Source organism: Cordyceps javanica, chromosome 4 (genome assembly GCF_051103115.1).
Source record: "Cordyceps javanica chromosome 4, complete sequence".
NCBI classification, from domain to species: Eukaryota; Fungi; Ascomycota; class Sordariomycetes; order Hypocreales; family Cordycipitaceae; genus Cordyceps; species Cordyceps javanica.
Window position 1 is genome coordinate 176,865 of NC_139298.1, and position 27,550 is coordinate 204,414.

Below are 27,550 nucleotides of genomic sequence, written 5' to 3' on the forward strand. Positions count from 1 at the left end.
CTTGCAGCTTTCAGGTGCGGGAGAGCATACTGACGATATTTCCCGCAAGTTGGAGGATCGAACGGGGCAATATGATGGGTCGACTCCCTTGGCAGAACTAGTGCACTCGAGAATGAATGGCTGGAATGCCACTTCTGTAAACTCATAGAGTACAAGTCAAATTGGCGAGGATGGTTCCATTTCCAGAAGCTCATTTTGCTGTAGGAAATTGTCGGCGTAGGATGTGATGCGAAGAGGGAACAGTCGGAAATGTATCCCTCATGGGTACAAGCTGGGCTACAGTCAGTGGAGACAGGCTTGCAATTGTCCACCGATTTGTACTTCTCTTCACCTCGATATGGTCTGCTATGCAAAATTGTAAAGACGGCAGGGTAAACCCTCGGGGTATCATGAATTATACACAGAATTCTCAGGCCAGCCCAAGATCTTTTTGCAGCTCCCGGTTGACGTTGGCCAGAAACCTGCGACTGTTGGACTGCGTGACGTAGCCATCAAAGCTGAAGTCGTCTAGTCGTTGCCTCTTCCTTCCCCTCAGCAAATCTTGCACCACCTCCTCCTCCGACCAATACTCATCGTCGTCGTCGACGCAGCCCTGCGTTCCGTTCCTGTCACGGGTTGGTCGCCGTCTTTTGGACGGGTCGCCTGCGGGCGGCGCCGTCTGCAACGCATCTCCGGCAGAGGGCGTCATGGGGAGGTTCGGCCTTCCGCTTAGTGGAGTGCTGTCTCCGGTCGACGGACTCACGAGGCTTATGGCCGAGCTGCCTCTGTTGGTGGCGTCAAGCGATGATAGAATGATATTTGGGCGCTCGGCAGCCATGTTCTCGATGCAGCACATGTCGTAGTGGTGAGCGAGCGCACTACGGTCAACCCGGGGTGAGATTTGCGCCTTTCGTCCGTGATAGAGTTCAAGATCCTCGAACGGGACAAAGACCCGGATACGAAGCGTAGTTGGGTGGATGGACAAGAGGCGCGCATCAAAAAAGTCATGTATATGCTTCATAAGTAAAATACCGTTGCCGGGACTCCACGTCTTCTCCCATGCCCGGCACAGCCGCTGCGCGCTGTCCTGAGTGGTATCGCTCGGGTCCCACACAGGGTACAGATGGTAGTGCTGCTGCGGCACAATGTGGCAGGCTTGGACGCCGGGGCCGATGAGCTGCAGCGCGCTCCAGGGCCGGCCGCCGCCCGATATGGCACAGCAACTAGCCTGGGCGATGCAGGCCATGCGAAAATCACTGATGGTCTTGCGAGCCGCGTCCATATCTATGTCCATGTCGGCGGGCGCGATCATGTCATAGCTTTGGCTGTCGGGGCCACCGGCTGCGTCGTCTGGTTTGTGAGGAGAGGTTGAGCCGGAGCGCTTCGGCGGAGACTGAGAGCGCGCTTTCGCCTTGCGTCGAAGGGGCATTATGTTAAGACGAGGGTCGGCCGGAGATCTATTATAAGGGAGGAAAGCAGGGTGATGGCGACGGCGGGGGTCAGGGAGGCTGTAGACGCATTTGGCTAGGACCGTGTGAGCGGAGGGTTCCACGACAACAGGATCAAACTGACGAACCTCGTATATGGTCTTTGAAGGAACCAGCAATATTGCAAGGCTTGTGATGTACAATGTGGTAGGTGACTGTTCGCCGCCTCGTGGCGCTTTCAGAGGCTAAACCAGGGACCAAGTCGGCAAACCTCTCGTTTGTGACGAAGGATGGATAATTGAGAGCGGAATCTGCCTCGTCTGGAGTTTCTGCCAGCGCGAATGCAATGTCGAACCATGGTCTTTCATTGATGTTGTCTTGGTCTTGGTTGCTGTCGTTGTTGGCGCTGTCGACACGACTGGCGGCATTGACGGTGTTGGTAGTATTGACACTGTTGACGCTGTTGACGCTTTTGACATTGTCAACGTTGTCGAGCAGTTTTCCGGCGCCTGGATAGTCAAAGCAGAGGGCCAGCTCAGCGCACAAGTCGCCAAACGTCACCGTCGGCTCGCGCGGGTTCTGGTAGATACCCCCCAGATACTGTTGGTTGGCAATAGTGAGGATGACATTCCATCCGCCGGCACGCATCGGAGCCGTGACCGCGCTGATCATGTTGACGGTGCCGTGCTTGCGCTGAATGCCGAGGGATGCATACTTTCCTGATAAAATATTTGATGCAATCTACACAAGGCGCGTCCGCCGGTGTGAGGGGTGTATTTTGTTTTGGGTGACTAAGCCGGTTACCCCAGTTGGCCGAACAACGACGGCGTGAGTGGCTGGCTCAAGAGAGCGCAAGGCGAAAGACAACGAAAAAAAAAAAAAAAGCATATGCTAAGAAGAAAAGATGATGTATAATAGTCATGCGTGGAGATTCTTGGCAAAGAGAATTGTTGGCTGGCTGATACAAGTGCTTCAACATACAGTCCATACAGCTCAAGCCATCAGCGGCCGCTCCTATGTATTAGTACATATAGGTATATTATCGGCTCGGCCGTGATCAAGATGGGATTGTGCCAATGTTCATGGCAAAGCTGGCCCTGATCTGAAACTACTGGCCTGAAACCACATTCCGCAATTGAGCCTACTCGCAACTAACAGTCTTTATACTTTCTTTTTGGTCCCTGTTTTTTATCCGTAACGAGGCCGTAGTCCTCATCTGTCGCGATACTGGTCCGCTGGCAAAAGGTGGGTACCACACCAGTTGGTGAAGTATTTTGATGTATAGCAGTACAACATCATCTGCACTAGTGTAGGCCAGTCCAGTGTCGACAACCAGTGTCGGCTGTTATGAACAAAGCAAATAGCCTTGGATTTCCTACTTTGCTAAATACAATTGAGCAAACACAAGATTCCGCATATTCCACATATTCCCTAATCCCAAAACACCAGGCAACAGCCGGATCACCAACCAGAAGCCCACCGTGTGCCTCCAATTCATCCCTATTCTTCCACTCATCAGTCCGTGAATATCTTGCCTCTCCAGATTCGTTTCATCATTCAACCGGGGGTATCGGGGGGGTTTTTTTTTTCAATTCTCTCGCATGATTATAATACTATGTACTGTCCCTACTCGAACTTGCCAGAGGGAGGACTGATCACATCACACACTGATCAGAGTCACGATGCTGGCTAACCGTCTAATCTGTCATGTGCGTACTTGTTGACCGCTGGGCACGATTGCGCGCATGCAGAGCTTGCGACTCGAGACACTGCGAGAGGATCAGATACACCTGCCAGACGCCCGCATTCTTTAGCATGACACCAAAAAGCCGCAGCAGCCTGGGCACGTAGCCGCCCGGCTCGATGAGTTCAAAGTCTGGGTCGATGCCGGACGCTGCGAGCTTCTCCTTGGCCTTTTTGGCAATGGAGTCAATGATATTCTTGACCTTTTCAAGAAGGCGCACGTCGTCCTCCTCCAGCATCATGATGGCCGGCATCTGCGCAAAGTCAATGTCGTCCTGGCCCACAATGCCCAGGTACGGGCCGACGCGGTCCTGCAGCGTCGCCACCCACTCCGCGAGCACCTGCAAACAGTCAAACGCGCACAGCGCCGCTTGGAGAGGGAGCTCGCGGCCCCACAGGTCGGCCACGGAAAGGCCGAGGCGGTCAGCCATGAGGAGGGAGTCGGCAGCGAAGAAAGATGCCTTTCGGAGGTGCTTCTCGCGTCGCGACGTTACTCGCTCGGCCGAGTTTGAGTCGTCTACCGAGTTGAACTTGGCAAAGTCAATCGACTGCGTTTGAGGACCGGGAGAGTCCGACACGAGAGCATCCCCCATGGTCGTGTCGGCTGGCTCTTCTCTGCTGCTCGGCTCCGTGGCCGATTCGTCGGGCGAATTTCCGAGCACCTGGCTGCCCCGAGCAATTTCGTTGGCCATCCCCACCCAATCGCGTTCCCAGAATCGCTCCTTGGCGCGCGACAGATTGACAAACAAGCGAACATACGCCAGATCGAGCAGCGGGATGGCGTCCGAAGGCAGTGGGCCGAGGCCGTACGGGTTGGGCTGCTCCACGCAGTGACGCGGGTTGCTTGCCCACGCCATCTGCCAAGCGCGCAGTGCAGGCTCAATATGTCGGTGCATTCGTTCCGTCTCCTCATTCGTCCACACCTTGTTGTGGTGTCGCTGCCTCGTTTCCCAAATGTAGTTGTGGAGGGCATAGATGAGAAGAAGCATGGCAAAGGAGCTGGGACTCAACTTACTTCCGGCCATCGCGCTGCGGTCCGAGACCATGCTAAAGGCGGCCGCCATGGGTTGGGCTGCCATGCCACCCGTTTCCTTTTGGCTCGAGTGAAGCAGCTCAGCCAGGGCCTCACGAAATGGTGGAGTGTTGTGAGCAGCACCGCGGACTCCACCCTTGGAGAAGAAATCGGCACTCGTCTCGGCGGCCCAGAATTCCTCGTCACATGGCAAATCAATCAAAATCTCAGAATTCGTAAGAGCTGGTGCATGGTTGTACGCAGTCACCAGAACACTGGACAAGAGGAACACGGCGTAGAGAGTGCGCTTGCGCGCCTCCATCCTACTCCACTCCAGCCATTGCTGGTCTTGGAGATGGTCTCTGTTGCGTTCAAAGTTGTCATCGTTGGCCATGTGCACGTCTTCGACATTGGGGACGTGAAGCTGTGTCGGCTTGGCCAGTTGGGCACCCTGAGCGAGACCCACCAAGGACGAAATGTGCATAGAGGCGATATCCGTGGCAATCTTATCGACAACATTGTGCCCGTAGGAAACGTTCAAGAGCATGGTCTGCACGAGCCAGACGGGCGTGTCGGAGCCGTCGTCGCTCGGCTGTGAGCCGTTCAGAGACGGGGTGCTCCTTGCACGGCTCAATTCCTGCTTGCGACGGTCCTGCAGAAACATAAAGACCATTCGCTTCGAGAGCTCAAAGATTTCCTTGGAGACCTCGAGGTCTCGTTCATACAGGGCGCCAATCATGGCAGTGGCCAGGACGAGACATCCCTTGCCGCCGTGGGAGCCTTCCTCGTCGTCAAGGCCGGGTCTGGACATGTCGAAGTTGAGGGTGGGCACATGCAAAAAGGGGAGATGCGGATGGAAATGCGTGAGGTAGGCTGTAACGTATCGCTGGAGATCCGGGGTTGCGGGCAGCTTCTGCTCGGTGGGCTGGTTATTGGCAGTCTGCGGCGCAGTCTTGAGGACGGGTTTACGACCAAATGGTTGGGATTTGGAAAGGATATTCACAATGGCGGTCCTGGTGGCATCTGTGATGGTGGTTACGGGAGAGGCTCCGAGGTTCCCGGCAGCGATGGGGCGCGTAGGGTCCGGGCCGGGATGGAAGCTTGGGGAGCTGCTTATGCTTTGCGCGTTGCGTCCCGTTACGACGGATGGGTTCATTGAACTCTGCGAGTGAGGCGTGGACAGGTAGGGGTCATTGATCTTTTGAGAAGCTGGCTGAGGTGATACAGGTGCTCCATTTAGGAGATCCGGAAAAACCGACCCATTGATATCCATCGCAAAAGGGTTCGTCATCTGCGGCGGACCCATGACGGAGGGCTGCCACATGGTGGAAGACCCCGCCGGGACCGGGTGATTGGAACCGTCCACCATGACATCGCTTATCCCGCTCTGGCTGGTGGTGCTGATTGCCGAAGGGCTCGAGCCGTCAATGGCGTTCTCGTTGTTTTGAAATGTCATTTGATGCTCGAAGCCTGCAACCCAGTCGAGACCGTCGTCAAACGGCTGACCCGAGGACAGGTCGTTGAGGGAGGAGCTGAAGGGGGACTGCTGGTCGACATTCATGGACTGGGGCGAGTCATTGTAGTGAAGGGCGTTGGGGTTGATGGTGGATCCATGGCCGAAGAGCAGATTTTCAAAGTCGAATTCGGTGCCGAACGGACCAACAGCAGGTGCTGTTCTCAGGGCCGGGTCCAGCTCGGCGTTGGTGCCCGTGTCGAGCTTGGAGAGGCTCAAGGCCATGCCGCGCTGGCTGAGGGCAAGAGACATGCCGCCAAAGTCAAAGTTGTGCAGCGGCAGGCCCACCAGGGAAGGGTGTCTGTTGTGGCCACCCATGCCCCTGGCGACCGGGGCATTGGCCGAGGCCAGCATCTGCATGGCGGAACCGTCGACATGACTTATGGTATTGGCTCGAGGCCGCATCTGGGCATTCCCTTGACCGGCGGCCCCAACACTGGCGCCTGCTATGCTATTTTTTCGTCGAGCCTGGGCGGGGGTTACGCCGCTGGCGGATTCTCGGCGGTTGCGTGGGCGGGCCGAGGGGGTGGTGGTCTGATGCAGCTTCTGCTGGTGACGCAGAAGTAAGTCTCGGCGAGCAAAACATCGTTGACACTCGGGACACTCGAATGGCTTCTCCTTGGTGTGGGAGCGTTCATGTCGTTTCAAATGCTCGAGACGGGCAAAGGACCGCTGGCAAGTCGCGCAGACGTGGGGTCGTGGCTTATCGGTCTTTGGAGCAGGAAAGGTGGGCGGCGCCGGCTTGGGGTTGACGGTAATGGTAGAAGCTGCAAGGTGGCCACGGAGGTTAGCCTTGATTGACAAGCAAGGGTGGAGGCAGAGCAATGGAGAAATGAAATGCCTCCGAGACGTGCGGCCCGGTAGAGAGGCTGCTGGCAAGCGAGGGGCAGGGTGGCCAACGAGGGAATGGCGGCGAGGCAGTGGGCGGGATTTTTCTCACCAGAATCGTCGGCGGCGGGCTTCGCAGGCGCAGTAGCGGGGGGTGCGACGGCGGCAGCGGCGGCGGCGGCGGCGGGCGATGTCGAAGTCATGATGGATGAAGAGCGAGACGGCCTGGCGCCAGAATCATTCATGACCATGGCCAAGCCCGACGTTTTAGCAAAGGTGCTGCGGCGACGAGGGCGGCGGCAGCGGCTACGACTGTTGTGCTGGCCGTTGTGGTGATTGCGGTGAGCGCCACTGTTGGCTGAGCGGCGGCCGTCGAGCTGTCGTGGGGCAGCAGAGAAGGGTAGGTAGGTAGGCAGGGAGAGAGGGAGACAAGCGGGCGAGAAATGTCGATGGTGGGGGGATGAGAGAGAGAGAGAGAGAGAGAGAGCGCTGATTAGGGAGGGGCGATAAGAGGCGAAGACGGGCGGCGGTTGGCGTTGGTGGATGGTGGAAGCAACAGGAGCTGCATGCCAAACGAGATGCGCAGAGCGGGATTTCGGGCCGGTCGGTTGAATTGGGAGTGTTAGTTGGGGCGGGCAGAAAAGGAGAGAAAGGATGGCTCGCAAACAAGACGGGCCCGCCAGACGAAGCAATTGCTGCTCAGGGAGGAAAGAAGAAGAAAGAGGAGAGGAAGAGGAAAAAGAAGAAGAAGAGAGGAAGAAGAAGAGGCAGAAGAGGAAGCAGAGCTGTGGAAGCGGAAGAGAGTGGTGAGGGAAGAAAGAAGGCGAGGTTGACTTTAGCGCAGCCACGGGCTGGCCAAAGGTATTCAGCAGGTAGAAGGGTACATAGAGAGACCCAAGTTGGGGAGGTTGTGGCAGCCAAAGGCAGCTAGAAACAGCGAGAGTGGCGGGGTGCGAAGTCGCACTGTGCAATATTTATAGGGGACCTTGCGGCATCGCGCCGCTTTGGTGGGCTACCAGTAGAGGGCTAGAGGGCCGGGCTGGCAACTGGCAATGGCTTGTTGCGTGGGAAGGTGGGGTGCCAGCCTCTTTGACCACCTCGGCCTGTGTTGTACCTTACCTGCCTATCTGGGCTCTTGTGTACTCTGTGCTCAGTAATCTGCACAAACAGGCCCGTTGCGCAGGTACGTCAGTGGCCTGACAGCAGCATCGTAGCTTGGACGCCAGAATACGGCCCCTGGAAGGTCTACTGATGGTTTGGGTGGGTAGGCAGGCTAGCAGGTACCTCGAGTTACCCAGGCCAGGCTTATTATAGCGAGAGTGGGTGGCCGGCTTTAGGCGCTCGCCGTGCCATATTTGGACAGGTACAGGCCAGGTATCTAAATATTTGAGTTTGCCTTGCTACTTGGTATTCAAAAGACAGGACGAACCTGGCCGATCTGCTCTCGTCTGCCTAATTGATAGTTCCGTGTCCCATGCACGTCTCTCTCTTTCTTTTTTGCCTTTCGAAAAGCTTCTAGACATGTCTTGGGCGTCGCGCGACGCCGTTGCATTGCACCGACATGGATGGTGGGCACAGTAAATGTAACCGTCCGGGCACAGTGAGAGCCCATCGCTGGCGAGCTACTAAGGTATCCTACCACCCACTAAGTAGGTGCTAGGTACCCAGGCCAGGGCACCTTGTACCTCCGACTCGTCACGCCCGTTTTCTCTAGTCGCCAACGGGCGAGAAACAGCTTGCGCAATCTACAGTTCATCATGAAGACGAGAAGGAAAAAGGAAAAAAAAAAAAAAACATAGGACGAGCTACTCGGGGCATTTGCTGCCAATTAAAGGGACTAAGCAGAGTACTAAACTGGCTCGCAGCTGCAGGTTCGCAGACGTGGAGCTTGGAGTATGGGCTGATGCGATGCGACGCCCGCCCCGTCCGGCCGCGATACAGTCAGTGCTGGCTGGGTACATTAACCAACAAACGGGTCCAACGGCCGAGTCGAGGCGCGGCACAAGAAAGACGCGGCACAACCCCAAGTTGAAAACGAGGCGAAAGAGAAAAGAATGTAATCATGACAATAATCAAGAGTCACAGGCCAGACCTTTCAAGAGACTTGAGCACATCTTGGGCGGGAAACAGGGTTCACTCTGGTAAGAGCGGCATCCAGGACCGGACGCCTTGGATGCGAGGCGTCGTCCCAAGGGGGGCTTTTCGTCTACTTGGCAAGGTACCTTCGTACTTAGACAGGTACCAATAAACCGAAAACTCACCAGTCGAAAAAGAATTACTAGGTACTTATAGGTGGTTGGTGAAAACTAAAATAAAAAGAAGCCAGGGTCTCGTCGCGCTCCAGCGTTGCACTCGCTGTAAAGCCTCTGCAAGGCCCCTGTACGTCTCCGTGTAGCCACGCAAGCATGATGCACGTCGCCAATGCTCTAGCGATTTATTGCTGCCGACTTGATGGGGCCGGCCTGCATGGTTGTATGATTTTCATCCGTCGTGGCGGCTGCTGTGCTAAGTAGTTTCTGGGGGGGAAACGAACATACGATCGATGCCGCTTCCCTGTATGCCTCTATCCAACTCACTTTTCAAATGACCAACTCCCCTACTCAAATATGCCACCAGACAGCAGACATGGTGCCGACTTCCAGCTCACAACCTCGTTGGAGACTAAATACATGCCATGTCTCATTTCGGCCTGCAGATACATGTGCCAGCTAAAACATGTACGCATCGGCATTAGGGCCTGCCGCAGCCTCGCGCCCCTCTCGTTGGCTGCATCTGCATAGGGTGGATGGGTGGCAGGTGGGCGTTGTGCGGCATACACGGCGCAAGACACTCAAGACACTTGGCGCGACAGGTTGCTGAGGCCAGTTTGCCAGGGCGGAGAGGCAAGCAACGCGACAAGATGGAGAGGAAGAAGAGAAAGGCAGGGAAAAATTGAATAGAAGGAAGGGAGGTAGGAAGGAAAGGAGAAGCTATCGAGGCAGATAATTGTCGTCTATAAAATGTCCCGACTCGGGACAACGAATAAGTAGAAAGAAAGAGAGAGAGAGAGAAACGCCGTCCACTGCCCTCAACAGTATCTGTATACCGCTCATTCATTACCTCGTTTCGATAAAATAGAGCTTTCGCCGTCGCCAACATCCAAACCATCCGTACCACCAGAAGCATGCACGCCCGCGCGACCACATACCAAACATACTGCAGATTGAGTTTTTGCTTTTTCTATTTTTTTCTCGCCTTCCGTCTCTGCTTTGACGCGCATCCTGAAAGTGAATCCGTTGTGGACGGTACCCTGTTTCAGAGCTCTCCACCTGTCCGCCCAAGGGTGACGGGTGGTGACATTTGTCCATGCAAACGGCAGACTGGATGACTGACTGGCGGACTGGCAACATTGGGTACTCCGTACTGGTAGTGGAATCACCAATTGTAGGTCCGCTTCAACCCGGCCGGCGTCCACTTGTCTACCCACTCAACCACTGTAGACTCCGATTGTGAGCATAGGAGCCACAACTTGCGCATGCTCCGGAAGCAAACTGGTTCATCTCCGTACTGATGAATCCAGTTCAACTCCTTGCAGCTGGCCTATTTTCTTTTTTTTTTTTGGTCCTCCGGGTCTTGGGTACCAATCAACAGCACAAATGGTCCAAAAGTAAACCCGAAACGGCCGTTTGCTTCGGCTGCCACCGGCGCAGCTCGATTCGCTTACTAAGTAACTACCTACTACCTACTAATTAACCCAGCTACCTACAGGTAGGAGGTAACCAAGTAGCTCCCAAAGCCGACGACAACGACGCCCGCGCCATCTTCCTGCCTGCAGCACAAACACGCCATGTAACTCAAGCCTGCAGAAAACTTCTTCCTCGCGTCATCATCGCCTGCTTCTGTCAGTTCAAAGGATTGTCTCGCCACCAGACTACGCCGCCTTTCCACCTTTCCCCCTTGCTCTCATTTCGACAATTCCAGCTGGTACCTTTTTTGCTTTCTTCCCTGTCTGTCGTTGCTGACCTTGTGGCGGCGCTAGCGACTGTTGGATGTGGCCCCAGCTGCATGTCCAACTATATCACACACCAGAGGCTGCTCCCACCATGAACAAGTGTCACACAGTGTCGGCATGATTTCTCGTGCAACCGTTACCAACAGTATTTCAACTGCCATCGTCACGCATCAGATCACACGAATCGTATAGAAGAGCAAAGACTTGGCGCCCTTGCGGCCACGGCGCAGATCTGCACACCCCAATCGTCATCTCACACAAACATGTATCAGTACCACGGCTCCGACAGCAAGAGCCGCGGCGATGCTGTGGCCTACTTAGCCCGGCCATTTTTTTATTCCCGTCGACAAAAGTACAGCCGACTCAGAGCCTCTGATACCTAAGTACCTGTCGTCAACATGGCAGGCGTCTGGTCGAGCTATCGAGTTATCTGTACGGATTATAGAGTAAACGGTAGGCCTTTTGCCTGCAGCTGATCGTCAACAACCCAGGCCACCTACATGGACGACACCATGTTCATCCAATTTGCACTCGGAATTCTAGACCTCGCAGTGAACGACCCTTTCACGAAAGCCGCTGGTAGTCGACTGACCTGTCCCTGGCTCCCTGCCCGCTGGCGCACGCAGAACCCTGCCGACCCCTGTCTAGCGTCTACATGGTCCTCCTAAAATGGTCGATCGATTTTTTTGCTGAGCGCAATGGGCAGGGGTTGTTGACACGGAACTTTGCTCTGATTGAGCCGTCGTCTGTGCTAAGATTGGCCTTGTGCAAGCTAGTCCTGCAACTACTGAATAGGGCCTATACCCACCACCCACCACCCACACCCTCCAACCTCGCAGCACAGTGCGCAGCCTGTTCATCGTCAAACCGCTAACTAGGCAGTTATTCTGTTCCATCTGACCCTCGAATACACGGTTGACGGCCACTCAAATACCCGATAACCGGCAACCTTCTTTGGTCCTCCTCCAAGTACGGCCCTGCCTCGTTTCGGTCGTTGGAGCCAGCGGCGTGTTGGGCGCGTAGACTATTCTTCAGCTCGACCACGCCGGAGCCTGCCTGACACTTGTGTTTGTTCAGCTGCGACAGTTTATGCAGACAACCTCTGCTACAAATGCGTCGTCTCTATCCCCAGCTTTCTCATACCCCCGCTACTCACAATTCGCTCTCAGACCTCTCAGACTTGTAATACCTGTCTATGACAGCCATTTCGCACGTGACGATAATCAACTTCAAACCCTACCAAGTTTCATCTCTTTGCTGTTGGTCCCAGCTGACTGTCAAACGAAGTGGCGTTGTCCGCTGTACAGCACCACAGGATATCAACATTACCTACGGAGTACCAGAAGTCGGCTTATAATTTTAGCCCAAATGCCCAACCCCCAGCTTCGAGTGGTGGAGTCTGGTCACCAACACACCTTTCTGGCTCGCTTCCCCATCCCAGACGGACTTCGCCAACTTACTGAGCTGGCGCCATGAGTAATGAAAGACCTGTGCATCATTTCAGTTCCTTCACGCATTGGCCCAGTCTAGACACGGCCACCATCAATGTTCCGCGCCCCGTTTCAACCCCAGGCTTTCCCCGGATGATGAGTGGGACTCGCCCAAAGTGTCAGATACTGCCATGCCATCATACAGGCCATGTCCAAGAAGCGTGCAATGGCACCTTCTGAAATGAAGAGTTCTGTCATCCCTTGCTCACTTTTTTTCGCAGCTTTTTGTCTTTTCTTTGGTGTGGGTCATCAATCAGGTCTGTCGGTCGCTGGGCGGGTGGCACACGGGCATTAGAGTTTGCGCTGAGTCGTCCATAACAACCTGGGCAGACGTGGCGAGTCGTCATTCAGACTCGCCAAGGTATAGTTGCTGAATCCGAGTGCCGGCGGTAGCTCATACCCGTAAGAAGAGCGCCCTTGGGATTTGTTGCCGCGAACTTTACGGCTATCACAGATACACAATTTGCACAGAGCTGCTTGACAAAGATCAGACTCACCCAGAGCCAATGTATGGCATGTGATGCGCCGCCAAACATCCGCGGATTTGAAACGGCCAATGCTGACTGATTCCTGTTGGGGGAACCGCGAAGCCGCAGGGGAATCGGTACTCTGGAGCGGCATGTCACGCACCCACAGTGGTCGGCCACTTGTAAATGCGCCGCACCATCATGGACCGACGAGCCACGGTCAGCGATCGGATAGGAAAGAGTGTTTGTCCGAGTCCTACTTGCCAGCCATGGCGACTTGGTACCGGAATAACCGGAATGCCCCGAGCCTGATACCCCGGATTCTGGCCGGCTTCCTTTGGGCGTCCCTCCAGTTCGCACAAGCTGAGTCGTGCAAGACCCTTCACTGATTTGCGCCGCGGTCTCATGTACGTAGTTCGATCGAGACAATGGCTAGTCACTACCACTACGCACCGTTGCCTCTCTTTGCCAGCATGCTACCTTTGTTCACCAACAGAAGAACACATGTTTTGTTCGTACGACTACCAATACATGGCTCGCCATCCTGCGACGAGGCCCACACAGCCACGCGCTGGCCTACCAGTAACTAGTGCGAAACAAGTTCGGCGTGCGAGCCCACTGTGGCGGCCAACTTTGTCGATATTAATGGCATAACCAATGCCTGTCCGCCAGTACGTGGACTGAGCCATGGGTCCCCTAATTTGAAATTGTAGTACGGAGTACAATACAAGGTATACGAAAGTGCTACTTGTTGTCTGAGGCGCACGCCGTTGCTGAACTCACACACACCCGTGAATTGGTGGCTTGGCAAAAGAGAACAAGTCGAATGGAAGATGAGTGAGGGAGTTGCGGAAATGCGAGCTTTTCGTCATACGCGTCTGCTACAAACAGCAATGAACTCTATGCGCCGCCCAGTAGTACTGCCCGTACCAATGGCGTCACAGTCTGGAGCAGTACTCTTGACAAACTTGTGGTAGATGCCTTTGCGCGCTCACTGTCAGCTTGACTTTTACCAGCGTGCTACTGAGTAAAGTCACGCTGCGCAGGCAAGGGTCGGCGCAGAGCAGCCTGAGAAATCGCTTTGCTTCAGCCTGTACGGAGTACCCAGTACCAAGCTTGTAAGTAGAGGGCGGGCTCTGTTGCGGCAAAACAAGACGCACACTCCGTCCGCGGCGTCCACAGGGACTCGGGGACCCGGCGCGCACCCCCCCAATAGAACAAGCGACGCCGCCATCCGATATCACTTGACGGGGCTTCTTTGGAGATATTGCCGCTCACTAATGATGTATGTATATATATATATCCTGCCCCATAAACGTGCGGGTAACTGATAAGTACACGACATGGCGAAACCAAATGTGCATCGGAGATTCAATGGGAGAACTGCGTTCCTCGGATCCCAATCGGTGGCGTCTTCAGGGCTGCTTTTCAGTCAACAGCTGGCAGTGAAGAGTATCCCTGGTCGATGATGCACACAACCTTTCGGCAAATTGCATTCCGTTTCATGCAGAAAATAGGCTGTCTCGCGCCCCGGTACGGATATTTCACCGTGGCAGGATTTTAGTGGGCGCGGCGCTTGGCCTTGCACCATTAAACACGCATACAAACAATACAACGCCCACTCACACACACACACATGACTACTTAGTTATATGATATACCTAGACACAGACTGCACCAACGTTATAGCAGAACAGCAAGGGGCCGGGCCACCTGGTGCTGCAGCCGACGACTTTGCTACTTTGGGGTGGTCACCTGCTAAGTACATAGTAGGCATAAAGTCCCGGCCATCCCATATCGGGAGATCAGCTCTCTACAGCACCGATACGGCAATGATGCCCCGTCGGTCGGTGTTCTCGGCGGTGGCGGCGCTCGACCAGGATGAGGTGAAATGCACGAGGCACAGAAGCGACCTGAGTCCTTTTGTTTCCCTTTACGTTTCCCTTTACGTTTCTTTGTTCCCTCTCTCTGTCGTATTTATCCTTTCCGCTTCCAATCTTGCATGCTATTCTGCTCAACGTCGGACACACTGTTGTCGCAATGACACCGCCTCGCCGGCCCCTTGCCATGGGTTGAAAGTGCGTTCCATTAAGCGCCGGGTATAGTGGCCCCCGTACAATGACCAGTTTTGTCGTCAGAGCTTCGCCAGCCAGTCGACAGCACACTGCTCTTTCACTCTGCGAGGATAAAACGCTTGTTTCGCGGCATGTAGGCTTCTGGTGCTGGCCGCTGAAAACCAGTTTTTTAGGGCTCGACCTTTTCTTCTTCCAAATATCTGCAAGCCATGGCGCGCGCCCGCCCAGGCGTGCAAGTTGATTGGGCGGTGGTGGTGATGATGATGTAGTTAATATATGCAGCTCCCCAGCTTACCATCCTTGTGCTGCCACTATGACGATGCTCGCCAAAACCGTCAAGCTTTGTTTTCTTTTCGTTTCTCTGTCTCGATATTCGATTAAGACAGAGATTTCTCTTCTTCTTCAGGACGCCCAAACTCGACGTCGCGACCTGTGGTCCAACGGCACGACCCCATTCAAGCTTGGCGCTTACACGGCCAAAACAAGCATCATAATGTTGACGCCAGCCAGCATGCCCTTGCTCCTCCTCTTCCTACTCCTACAACCACTACACCACTGCGTCTCCGCCTCGGCCGTCACCGTCACTATCACCGCCGCCCCTTCTATCCCCTCCCGGGAACCGTCCTACTCGAAGAGACACGTCTTCACGTCGGCGGTGCTCGGTACCACCAACGCCTACCGGCGGGAGCACAACGCCTCGGAGCTCGCGTGGAACGCCACGCTGGCCTCATTCGCGGCCTCGTACCTGGACGGGCGTGCGCAGCAGGCGGGCTGCGCGTTCGAGCACTCGGGCGGCCCGTACGGGGAGAACATCGCTATCGGGTACGGTAACGCGACGGCGGCCGTCGAGGCCTGGGGCGACGAGCGCCGTGTCTACGACTTTGCCGACCCGGGCTTCGATCACGCCACCGGCCACTTCACCCAGCTGGTCTGGAAGGCCACCACCACCGTCGGCTGCGAGCGCGTGCTCTGCGCCGGCGACCGCGGCTGGTTCGTCGCCTGCGAGTACTGGCCCAGGGGAAACATTCAGGGCCGGTACGGGGACGAGGTCCAGAGGCAGATGAGCAGCGGTGCGGAGCGGGCGGCGGCGGGTGCTGCTGGCTGGCGTGCGGTCGTGCTGACAGCGGTGTCGATGGTGCTTTGGCTTTCGTGGGCGTGAGAGTGTGGGAGAGAGGAGAGGGGAGATGCTTGTATATATATTTCAGAATCACTACATTTAGAGAAAAGTGGACATGTGTATTTGAATTCAACGCCGGATATATGCAACTCCAAGTCAATACAAAAACATGAATAAAGTCAATGAATCAGGACAGGTCCGTTTCCGTTCCAATGCCATAGCGTCTGCCCGCGGTCGTCTTCTCTCCATCGTCCCACCACCGCAATGCGAACGCCCAGCCCGCAAACAGCCGCGCACTCTGCTGGCCCTCGTCCCCGAGCCACTCCGAGCCTGCCGGAACCACCTTGGCCGTGGCGAGGCTGCTATCGGCCAGCAGGGCAGCCATGCCGGCCACGGTGCACGGGTTGTGCGGGAGCAGGTGGCCGAGGCCGCGCAGGAGGAGCACGCGCGCGACGGCGAGGCAGAGCACCATGACGCCGAGCATCACCTGCAGCGCAATCTTGGGTCCGGCGTGCTGCACCAGACGCCGGTGCCCGGGTACGCGCCTCGTGCCGACGATGCTCGCGGCGCGCTTGCCCGTGGCCTCCTCGGCGGCGCGCATGTTGAGCGAGACGGCCTGCGCCATGTAGTCCCGGTACGCGCGAGTGACGGCATCGCCGAGATGAGCGACGTTGGCCTCGCCAACAATGTCGTCAACGGGAATGCCGTCCTTGCCGAGGACGAGCGCGTCGATGAGCTCATCCACGTCGTTGCTAGCAGACGTCCCATCGTCCGGGGCGGGAATGGTGCGGTTGTAGACGGGGTCGGCGAGACCTTCCAGCCACGCGTTGACGGGAATCTGGAACCGCTCGCTGCCGGTGCTAGACTTGAGCCTGCGGGCAGAGGACTCGTCCACTCTGGGTGGGCGAGATGGATCGAGTGCAAAGTCCGGCACCTGCCAGGCCACCTCGGCGGTGACCTCTTCAAAGGTCTGGTAGCAGACTACGGTGGCCAGGTCGTGCTGGAATTTCCAGGATGAGGCGTCGCCGTCATGGCCCGACTGCACAGTCTTGATTGTTCCAAAGGTAACAGCAAATCCGGGACAGCCGTGGTCCTCCACTTCGAAATTCACACTGGCATGAGACGAGAAGTGTGTATTGATTGCACCATCTCCGTAAATGTGCTCGCCGTCCCATACAAGCACAGACCCTTTACCAATGTAGACCGAGCTGGTGATGTTGGGCACGCTAAAGTACTGCATCCAACTTGCTTGCGATGTGTTCTTCGCGGGGGGCGATTCGCAATAGTCGGAGAATCTCATCGTCGTGTTGAACCCGACGGTGATGTGGCCTGGGATGGGAGTCCAATATTCGTTTTGGTAGGGTAGCTTGACGTACGAATTCGGGCTCTGCTTGTTCTCGACTTGTGTCACTATCCGGTCCGTGGTCGGAACAGCAGAGCAAGTCAGGCAAGGCCGCACAGCCTGCACTTTAGCAATGAGCGGCGCATCCCCGAGCAACTGGTCGGCGGGCACATCCGTTTGCTCGTAACGCGGAAAGGCCAGCCCGTTCCAGGTCCACTGAGAATATTCGAGCCCCGCGTACCGGATCAAGCTGTCCACTGAAGCCGCATGATTATCTTGCAAGGCCAGCTTTGAATTGTCGAGCTTGAAGTTGTCTATACGATGAAGGGTCATGTCCTCTGGCCTGTCGAATTCGACGACGCTGTATAGGCTAGACACGACAATAGGTAAGCAGAGGGCAATTAAGTTGGCTGCGGCCAGGATGGCAACACCAAAGTGCTTTGCTTTGACGGAGCGGACGAGAGTAACAGGAAGGCTTCGGCCAACGACGTTAAAGTGCATCGTGCGAGCAGCGGTCGCATTGCCCCTGCTAAGCGCAGTGAAAGGTGCAAAGACTGCCGCCACTGTGGCAAACGTGGCATACATGCTAGCTATCCCAAGAGAAACAGCAGCAGGGAGCAATGTGATAAAAATGGTTGCGCTGGATCGACCAATTGACAAGAAGCCGCTGTTATCATCGGAGAGTCGCTGAACTCCTTCCAGCGCTCCTATCATGGCAAGCGACACTGCTACCACCACAGAGAGAAATGACCAGTGCCAGCCAGTCGGCTTCCACCACGCTGACTTGGAATAAGCTTTTCGGTTGTGACGGATAGCTTCAGTTTGCATCTGTCGAACAGCTTCCAGGCGGAAGGAGGCTGGGTTTGCTGTCACCACCGACTTGTATCGAAACTCCGCGAGCTTCTGCTGCAGTCCAGATGAGCCCCCCTTCCCTGTCCCGGACATGACCTGTCCGAACAGCGGGCTCGTGGCCATGATGGTAGCCATAGAGGCAATGGATCCAGGGCGATGGGGAGTAGCTGCGCGAGGCGCAATAAATGCCAGCACAACTGCATTAATGGCACACAGGCCGAGAAGTGTACACACACAAACTACAGATACCAGATATACCACAAGCTTCTGTCCATGATATTCGATGGATCCAGCAGTGGTCGATTCAGCGGGCTGTCGGGCAAGAAGATGCATTGTCTGCGCAGCCATCCCCTGATACACTGTTCTGGCAGTCGCATTGAGCAGTTCCGAGTCCATGAATGCTCCTATGCTGTCCTTCTTGGCTTTCATAGTCATGAACTGGAAAAATGTTGGAACCATCTCGGAAAGAACAAAATCTTTTCCACCAGTACCAAGGAACATGTTTGACGACGAGGCATGAACAGCCAGGGCCACAGCTCCATCCGGTATGCCTTCAACATGCCCGCTCTGTCCCTTCATTGCCCTACCTGCCAGGTGATTTGACCCTGACCCGGTGCTACTCTCAAACCGACCAGCGCCATCAACTAGACTTGGCTGCGAAGCAACAGCCGGCTTTATGCTGTAGGTGGGCTTGCAAAGCAACGCGGTAATGTTCTTGATATACATGTAGCTTGGTGCGTTGAGGGAGTTGTCATAGGGGGAGACCTCGATATCTGTCACCGACAGGAAAATACGATGACCAGCTAAAGGGTCAGAGACGTTGGCTGCTTTGTCGTCGGCTGCTTTTGTTTGGGCCTTGGTAAAGTCCCATCCTGTATTGCATGGGTACACTTCAAACTGGGCTTGGTAATTTTGAGTAGCATTTTTGTCATTGTATCGGTAATGATCGGGGCCGCCGGCAAGAGTGACACCATTGACAGTACAATCGGTAGCGTTCACGTCGGTGACGAAATATTCGGCGAGCGTACTTTTCCACGGGATGGTCTTTTTCGTCGCGTTGGTGATTGGTAGCCGCTCGCAGTCTAGATCAAATGTCATGGCATCAACTGGGACCGAAAAATTGGTGTTTCCGGCATTATGCTGCGGAATCTGCAGTTGAGGGATAATGGCGTCTTCAGCGGTGCCCGGTGGATAATGGAGACCTTGGAAGTTGATGGCATTGTAGAGTTGCGCTGCGCCGGGTCCGACATTCCATATATTTTTCGAGTCCGCACCGGACGCCAGTTCAAATTTAGACTTGAGCTTGAAATCGTGTCTCGTTTCAGATACAACGGCGTCCTCTAGCATGAATAACCCTGTGGAGAAGAGCATCTAAGGTATGATTAGACACATGGAGTGGTTGTGCAGTGTAATCGACACTTACCGTGCCGACAAGGAGCATGTAGACGAGGCTGGACATGACAACAGCCCAGTGACGATTATTCAGTGCGCGGTAGAGCGCGAGAGGCAACGCTGGCGTAATGTAGTCGACAAGTATGCTTCGTTCTGCGGCGGCCGGGCACTTGGCCATTTCGCTCCATGGGGTGAGAGTCTTGATACAGGAGTCAACCTGGCGCCAGCATGCAGCCACCAAGACGAATAACGCCGTTGGTATGCATCTTGCTACATAATGAGCGGTGCCGTTCGCCGTGGTGAGACCCTGGCTGCGGAGGGAGAGGTGGTAGACTAGCCCCGTTACAAGAAGCAACAGTACAAAAACAGCTGCGAACAGAAGCAGCGACAGTCTTGTGAGAAGCTTTGGCGTCCATAGTTTTGGTTTGGCCTCTCTCTGCGTGATCAGGCGCTCTGTATCCTCGGTTGAGAACGGTGATGGCTGCGCAGCAAAGTCTCTGCGGTCAGAAACGCCGATTCGCACCGAATCAGCCTCGTACAGGAAAGCATCGCTAGACGGGGCCGGCGGCGGCGTCGTCAACGGATCAGTAAACTCGGTCTCGTCGGGTACCAAGTCATAGCTACGCGATCGGAACGGCAGCTTCTTTGTGCCGAGAGTGCCGAGAGTGCCCCCTTCCTCATCCGCACCCTCCTCGTTGTTGAGTTGGTCGCGGTGACTGTAGTATAAACCATCACCCGAAGGCGCTATACACACACACCAAGCCGTAGTTTCAGTACATTGCAGGGCTCGATAAAAACTGGAACAAATTACATACCTTGGTCGTAAGTAGCGCAGCTAGTATCCTCGTTCGATTCGCGCCGCCAGCTGCCCAGAATGAGAGAATCGTGAAAGTCGTCATGGCCGTGCCGTTGGTGGCGTGTTGGCTCCATGTTGGCGGCCAGTTGTTCCTTGTCACCGTCTTTCGGGGTGTTTTGAGGGCAGAGCTGAGGCACTGAGACTCAAATGTAGTATATGAATGCTTGGTCGGGCCATTGGGCCCGCAAGGCTGATAGTATTCATGGTCGCAAGGTATAGCAGCCTTGTTGGATTCCAAACGAGGGTTGCAAACGAGGCGTCCTGGTGGGCTACTTGGTGTGGAGGTTGTACAGATGACTCCGTACAGGCTGCTGGCCCAAGTTAGTGGCGTCAAATTACTTTCCGGCCCGCTGAGAGTGCTGAGGTCAGCAGCTTGTCTTCCCGCCAACTTACTCAGTACTGCTACGTGCTTTCAAAAGGCCGCCTGCTAATAATAACACGCAGGTAAAAATAACCATGTAGATATAGGGCTAATCAGGCGTTCCACTTGCGCCGGCTTCCACCGTGCCGAGTGGACTTGGGCTATGAATAGCAGATTCCCCGCATACCACTGGGGCTTGCCTCTGAGCCGGACTGGGCTGTGCTGTGTACCTAGTAAGTTAGTAACCACTGGTAAGGCTGCATACCAATGATACCATCACTAATTACTTAACTGGCACCTTTTTTCCCACCAGCAGGCAGAAGTGGCTTGTTCTAATTTCAGAGCCTTATTTTTGGTGTCGCTGTATTTGGAACGAGCCCTGTCCCTGCTTGTCATCGGGCCATGTCCTGGCCGCCTTGCGTTGTGCTCGTGCAGTTGCCAGCCTCAACGATAGCAGTCTAGCACAAAGCCGCATCGTGCGTGCGCGGAGAATGGTCATGGCCAACTTATAACCAGCCAGTATAGCGTGGCTCGGAGCGCAGTAACTGTCCACCCTCTGCCAGCGAGCTGCGGCGTCCAGTTGTCTGCTCAAGCTGCCAGAGTCTCAAACAGCCCTTGCAGGCGGGACATATGCGATTGTAATATAGACTCGTTGGTTTATAATGCGCCCTTCAGGATACACCAGATTCATAACCGTATCGCTAAAATACCAGTAAACTTCAAATGCTTGGTCAGCCCCCCATGCTCCTAACAGAGTTGACTGTTCACCTATCCGTAAAAGAGCAGTCTAACGAACTGGTAATGGCAGTTGACCCGATCTGTATTGCATCCCCTGAGCCGCGATAGATTTTCTTCATCGACACCTACCGGGAAATCCAACAACAGTGCAGTCCTTCTCTCCAAGTGGTAGGAGGTAGCTGTTGGCAATATCAGGGCATATGCAATGTCAGAAGCACAACTTTCAATATGAACAGACAAAGAGTTTCTTTTTTTCCCTTTTCAAGAATTCCACCACTTCTCTAGTTGAGCCGGGTACAAAAGCACTGTGCTTCCATCTGGCACGGTGACGCGGAGCTCTACGACCTTGGTCGGTGACTGTCAATTCAACATTCCGAAAGTGCCTGCCTCGCTGCCACTGCTGCACCTGAAAGCCCTATAGCTCGGTTCAGTCATGGTGTTTGGTCTAGAAGCTACGTCGATTTCAGTCCAGAAAGGGCTAGATTTTCGTACTGCGGCAATACCCATGGCTTGCTTTTTAAGAAGGAAGGAGTGACATCAATCTTGTCTAGGCTCAACTTTGAAGCCAGTCCCGCAAACCAATAGAATGCCTTGACTCCAAGTTCGCTAGATGGATACGCCAGGCTCGGTAAACCCAGCGGTAACTGTTGACTGTCCTCCACAAACGGTCGAAGGGTCTTTTCATAAGCCGTCAGACTCGAAGGAACATCGACGCCGGTCGATAGTTCACCGGCAAGAACGTATGCCCCGATGAGAGCCAGGCTTGTGCCCATGCCGGTGAGCGGAGTTGGGCAGTACGCGGCGTCGCCCAGCAGTACCACTCGGCCCTTGGACCACGCGCTGATCTTGACCTGCACAGCGCTTTGGGCATAAAAGTCATCTGCTGCCCGCAAGCCGTCGATCAGCCGCCGGGATTCCCAGCCTGCATCCTTGAAAACGTTTTCGAAAAGCGTCTTCTGGGTGTCAGCACCTTGCTTCAGAGCCTCTTCCATCTCGTCTTGGTGGGCCATGGTTGCCAAGTAGGCCTGGCCCTGGTCGGCGCTGTGCCATCGGGTGCACAGAATCCGCTCTTTCGGGGCGACGTAGACGGTGGCGCAGCCGGAATCAGTTGCTTTTCTCGGTATTCTATAGTACGCACTATAGACACCGAGGTTGCGCGACTCGTCCGTGATTGCTGGGTTCTCGCGCAACAGTTGCTGTCGAATCTTGGAATTCTGACCATCTGCGGCAACAACGAGATCATACTCGCCCACACTGCCGTCCGAGAATGTGACGGTAGCGCTGTCAGCGTGTGACCGAATACTTTGAACAGTCGTGCCAAGGAGCATCTTAACGCTTGAGGCGTTTTTCGAGTTCAATAATCGGGACAAATCGCCGCGCATGATTTCAAACTCGCTGCTCAAGCCCTGGGCTGGTGCGGAGGACTCGGTGCCGGCAAAGAACGCCTGCTCAGCTCCCTGGCTGTCGACAAAGCGCACTCCGGATTCCTGCACAGCAAGGCTTCGAATATCGTCCAATATGCCCATGTGCTTGGCGCCTTCGATGCCATGGCTGCGAATGTCAATTTGCTGACCGCTGTGGCGGAGCTCAGAGGACCGTTCGACGATTGTGCACGTATGTCCGAGGCGAGTCGCCCAAAAGGCGAACGCAGGTCCAGCGATGCCGGCGCCTGATATTAAAATACGAAGGCCTGCCATGGCTTTAGGCAGTATGAATTAGTACGGGAGCGAGCGTTAGGGTCTGCACTGTATTGGTGGGTAGAATTGTCTGCGACGGCTCATTGCCTAAAATTTATAGTCATCTCATCCGTAGAAATAACGCAACTGCCAAGATTACTTCAGTCCTGTTAGATTCTCAGACGTCATGGAAGAGATTTCGCGCGTCGTCATAGACTGTGTAGCGGAACTCTGCAGTACGGAGCGCAGCTCATACATAGTGGCCAGCATGGCGGACCTGTCCCGGGGACCGATACGCTGAAAGATAATACAATGAATCTTTTGCCGCTGCTTTATACTGGGCTTCTGCCTAGAGGCTAATAATAATACAGACAGCCACTTGCGATCGACACGCCATGGGACGCTAATTTACCGTGAATGTCCTCAGCTGTCAGGCAGCCACGCGGCAGACAGTGGCATGACGGGTTCATCTTGTATTTTCTAAAGATTGAAAATATAATATTCACGTAGGATAACATAAATTACGTCTTCAGGTGTGCGGCGTGCGTTCAGCGCTGCAGTTACTTGTTAAAGTAAATGAAAAACACGAGGAATACGATGGTATTGTGCAAGTTACGAACAAGTTGTATAAGAGTGCGCCATGGGCATACCCCAAGATCGAGCCAAAACCAGAAGAGTTAAAAGACAACTGAACAAAACAAACTCAGATAGTTTTTCGCCTCAATCTACAAATATGCCAGGCCAAGTACATGGTTGTCGTGCCCATGACAAATTCTCGCTAACACAGTCAGGTCGCTACCCTACAAGAATGGCGTGCAGCACACATCGCCTTCATCGCCAAGGAAAAGGCGCTGGTCAAGGCTCGGGAAGAGCTTGTTGCTGAGCGTCAACTACTGCCTATTCTTCCTGTGACCAAGCAGTACACGTTTACAGGTCCTGACGGTCCTTTGTCTCTAAGGGATCTTTTCGGCACGCACTCCCAGCTCATCATTTACCATTACATGTTTGACCCAGCGTGGGAGGACGGATGTGACGGCTGTGCGTTTACGCTCGCGAATGCTCCCGATCCCCGTCATCTGGCTGAAAAGGATACCGGGTTGGTCATTGTCTCCCGTGCGCCCATCGACAAGATTACGCGCTGGAAGGCCAAAAACTTTTGGACTATCCCCTGGGTCAGCAGTTATGACACGGATTTCAATTATGACTATCATGTTACCCTTGATGAGAATGTTGCGCCGATCGAATACGGCTACCGCAGCAAGGCGGAGCTCGATGCGGCAGGTGTCAAGGGTATTGCGGGAGAGCAGCCGGGGCTCAATGTGTTCAAATTGCAGGGAGACGACATCTACCACACTTATAGCAACTACCATTCGATCGACTCCATCGCTGGCATCAATGGCTACCTGGAGCTGACTCCATCTGGACGGAACGAAGGCAAGATCCCCGTCGCATTCAAGCTGCCCTGGGAGCTTGCCGAGGAGGCCGCAACACAGTAACCTGAGTTTGCTAGAGAGTTTACATCTGCGGCACTAAGGCTTGTAATACCAGCTAGTCGAATCCTAAAACAGAATCTACAAGAGAGAATGCAAAGCACCCTGATGGAACTGACTGGCTGGCAAGTACTAATATGCTCGCGGGCGTTTCTCCCTGTGGTATTTGTTTCGCAGAGCCGTGATAGCCGTAGCGGAGACATTAATAAGAACAACATCTCCTGCAACACAAAAATAGCACCCTGATTCCAATGAGGCATGCACAGCCTTGGGCTGTATAATAAGAAAAGTGGGCAGGGCGGCTTGAAACGGGAACCGCTGCCGCTCTGACTCCTGGAAGGTTTATTCACCCAGCCTCGCCGGCCAAATCGGCAAGCTGTTTCATAAGGCTGCAGACTTGATTGCGCAAAGCGCTGTCGACCTCGCCTGGGTTGAGGCTCTCGGTAGCTCATGATCCGGGCTGACACATGATATGTCGTGGTGGCTTGTGAGATAGATGGCCCTTGATTCCAATGGTCGTGTAAGCGAGACGGCTCTTGCTGCGGGCGCATCTGGCATATATAATATCCGGGGGGATCGCACGACAATGATCGACCAAAAGTGCCAAGCATATCATACACTAAACAGCCCGATTTAAAACGGATATATACCCACAACATGTTTACTCCGAGATGTTTGGCACCTATGCTTGCCCTGCTTGGGTGCGTGTCCGCAGCGGCCATCCCCAGCAATGACGGCTTCCCCAACCCAAACGCGCAACAGTCACTCTCCATCGCCAAAGACGCCGGCGGCCTCCTCCCCAACGTGCCGCTGCCCACGAAGCTGGGCCCAGGAAGCAAGACCACCTTCCAGCTTATTGCTTTCAACGAGCTGTTTGAGGTTGCGTTTTTCGACTCGCTGCTCCAGAATGTCACGAAGGGCGTCGAGGGCTACAAAATCAACGCGCACGCTGACAAGATCACCAAGATCCTGACCACTGTGCGAGCGGTAAGGGCCTCAACGGACGAACCTATCCGTGTCAAAGAGGTGCTAATCCTGGAGACAGCAAGAGGAACAACATGCCATCGCCGCCGACGCCGCCCTGAAGACAGCCGGCGAGTTCTCGCCAGCGGCTTGCCAGTACCAGTTCCCTACCACTGACCTGGCAGGCGCCATCAGTCTGGCCGAGACTTTTACTGCCATTGTGCTTGGTGCTCTGCAAGGCGCCAACATCGCCTTCGCCAAAGACAACCTGACTGTCCCAATCCAGCTTATCTCGTCCGTCATCGGCCAAGAGGGCGAGCAGAACGGCTTCTACCGCCATCTCATCAAGCAGGTTCCTTCGGAGTCGCCTTTCCTGACACCCGTCCCAGCCGCATTCGCCTTCTCCGCACTCCAGCTCTTCGTCATTCCAGGCTCGTGCCCGTTCCCACTCGCAAACATCGATCTACCTATCCTGCCGCCGCTCGCTGTCAACGGCGGCCCCGTCGCCGCCATCGAGCCCAAGGATCAGCGCCTTTCCTTCTCGGCCGACCTCGGCGGATCCGACAAGGGAAAGACGTTTGTCGGCTCCGACGGCTCCAAGCTCTGGCTCACGTACACCACTGGCCAGCAGAAGCCCATTTCTGTGCCCATTACCAACGTCAAGTGGAGTGGCAGCAAAATCTCCTTTGACGCCGACTTTCCGTTCGAGAAGAATGTCATGATGGGCTTCAGTCATGCCGCCCTCACCACCGCAAAGGATTTTCAGAGCGTCGACGACCTTGTGTGCGCGTCACTTGCTGCTCCCGGAGTCATCCAGGTAGAAAATACGTCCGACTGCAGAAAGCTGGCTGACGATATCTGATATCTCCTGTGTGGCACGCCAATTCGTTTCAGATGGACATGATTTTATTTAGCAAGCGGGAAAGCATCGGGATCAGGTTGTGCGCAAATGGATTCAAGGGTGTACCTCGATTGGCGCGGCGACTTTAAGCTTCACTCGGCTATTTTGATGGGGTCTGCTTGGTTGAAACTGTTGCCTACAAAACTATAATTCGGTCAATAAATAGAATGATTAAACAGTACCCGAGGCGGAGCAACGCAGAACGCGCTGCGTATGCAACCAGACCGCAGTGGGAAATGATACATGTTTACTTACCCTCCTCCCCAGCCCTGGGAAATTAATTTTGTCGGCATGGCGGTGAATAGCTAGTCATCTAGAGATGGGCGGATTGAACGGTGAGCTCATCTCTTGTACGACCTGAAGCAACCCAAACAGTAAGTGCATCGCCATTTGGGTTCTTTTCATGAAAGACGAGCTGCGCTGGCACATTGTAAGTGGACAACGACAACCGCTTGCAACTCTTGACCACAACGTAGCGAATATTAACGTAAATCACCGAGTTGCACTATGATAAGGCTGGATTTGCGCTTTTTACAACCTCCGCGCCGAACTTTTCCCCGAAATCTGGCTTGCTAGAATGCCTGACGAATAAGAAGTGGTCAACCTCCAATGGTTTCCCAAGCTTCCCAACACCTCAAGTGACAAGACGCTGCCTCTGGACAGGCTTCTAGTGCTACTACTACGCCGGGCTGGAGATGCTACATGGCTCAGAGCTGAAGGCGCAGGTGTTTATCGAGTCCCGAAGCGATATTCAATGGCGCAAGGTGTCTGAGGATAGAATGCACTACTGAGTATAGTCGTGTTCACGAAGCCTCGAAGGGGTCCGTGTGACTGGGCCGACGCCCTGATCCAGAACTAGTGAGGTTGGCGATACGGCCTTGGCTCATCGTCTGGCTCTTGCTGCCTTTGTATGTTTTTCTTCTAACCAGCATATCGTGGTGCCTCAATACCAACATGCGGTAATCGGATGGAAATTACTAAGACATGAGAGATGATGTCGTAGGAAGGTCGTCAGTGCTGGCGTATCCGCATCGAGAATGGGACAATAGGTAACATAGTAGAGGCAATGCCCGCAATTTATGGGCGGTAGTGTGCGGCAATGATGTGGTAATGTGCATATTTTCCAACGGTATTAGCGAAAAAGAGAGCCACACGAATGTAAGAATTACATGACGCAGATAAAATATTCGTTCTTCGGCGTGTGAGAATAACAGCGCAGCGGGGTGAGCAGCTATAGCTTAGTACCTTGATGGAATGTGGCGAGGTTCTATGAGGCCTTGTGTTCTAATAGAGCCGGATCGCTACTATTTCGCACGTATGACATGGTTGCCATGCAC

General features: G+C 54.6%; 7 protein-coding genes across 7 annotated transcripts; 3 read left to right on the plus strand and 4 right to left on the minus strand.

Annotated features, from left to right (window-relative positions):
- Positions 1–409: 409 nt before the first annotated feature.
- On the minus strand, positions 410–2,078 carry V2A60_005959 (HNH endonuclease signature motif containing protein; the record flags this gene model as incomplete). The annotated part of the gene is made up of 2 exons (XM_083257257.1): positions 410–1,503; positions 1,556–2,078. 2 exons carry the CDS (start codon positions 2,076–2,078, stop codon positions 410–412), a joined length of 1,617 nt encoding a protein of 538 aa, XP_083113383.1.
- Positions 2,079–3,103: 1,025 nt separating this feature from the next.
- On the minus strand, positions 3,104–6,705 carry V2A60_005960 (uncharacterized protein; the record flags this gene model as incomplete). Its single annotated transcript, XM_083257258.1, has 2 exons — positions 3,104–6,441; positions 6,615–6,705. The coding sequence occupies 2 exons, from the start codon at positions 6,703–6,705 to the stop codon at positions 3,104–3,106; spliced, it is 3,429 nt and encodes a 1,142-aa protein (XP_083113384.1).
- Positions 6,706–15,036: 8,331 nt separating this feature from the next.
- V2A60_005961 (uncharacterized protein) lies at positions 15,037–15,684 on the plus strand (the record flags this gene model as incomplete). Its single annotated transcript, XM_083257259.1, has 1 exon — positions 15,037–15,684. One exon carries the CDS (start codon positions 15,037–15,039, stop codon positions 15,682–15,684), a length of 648 nt encoding a protein of 215 aa, XP_083113385.1.
- Positions 15,685–15,829: 145 nt separating this feature from the next.
- V2A60_005962 (DUF3433 domain-containing protein) lies at positions 15,830–20,158 on the minus strand (the record flags this gene model as incomplete). The annotated part of the gene is made up of 3 exons (XM_083257260.1): positions 15,830–19,207; positions 19,260–19,972; positions 20,044–20,158. The coding sequence occupies 3 exons, from the start codon at positions 20,156–20,158 to the stop codon at positions 15,830–15,832; spliced, it is 4,206 nt and encodes a 1,401-aa protein (XP_083113386.1).
- Positions 20,159–21,635: 1,477 nt separating this feature from the next.
- Positions 21,636–22,880, minus strand: V2A60_005963 (uncharacterized protein; the record flags this gene model as incomplete). Its single annotated transcript, XM_083257261.1, has 1 exon — positions 21,636–22,880. The coding sequence occupies one exon, from the start codon at positions 22,878–22,880 to the stop codon at positions 21,636–21,638; it is 1,245 nt and encodes a 414-aa protein (XP_083113387.1).
- A 712-nt stretch (positions 22,881–23,592) lies between these two features.
- V2A60_005964 (uncharacterized protein) lies at positions 23,593–24,355 on the plus strand (the record flags this gene model as incomplete). Its single annotated transcript, XM_083257262.1, has 2 exons — positions 23,593–23,604; positions 23,651–24,355. The coding sequence occupies 2 exons, from the start codon at positions 23,593–23,595 to the stop codon at positions 24,353–24,355; spliced, it is 717 nt and encodes a 238-aa protein (XP_083113388.1).
- Positions 24,356–25,033: 678 nt separating this feature from the next.
- On the plus strand, positions 25,034–26,174 carry V2A60_005965 (uncharacterized protein; the record flags this gene model as incomplete). Its single annotated transcript, XM_083257263.1, has 2 exons — positions 25,034–25,336; positions 25,395–26,174. The coding sequence occupies 2 exons, from the start codon at positions 25,034–25,036 to the stop codon at positions 26,172–26,174; spliced, it is 1,083 nt and encodes a 360-aa protein (XP_083113389.1).
- Positions 26,175–27,550: the final 1,376 nt, after the last annotated feature.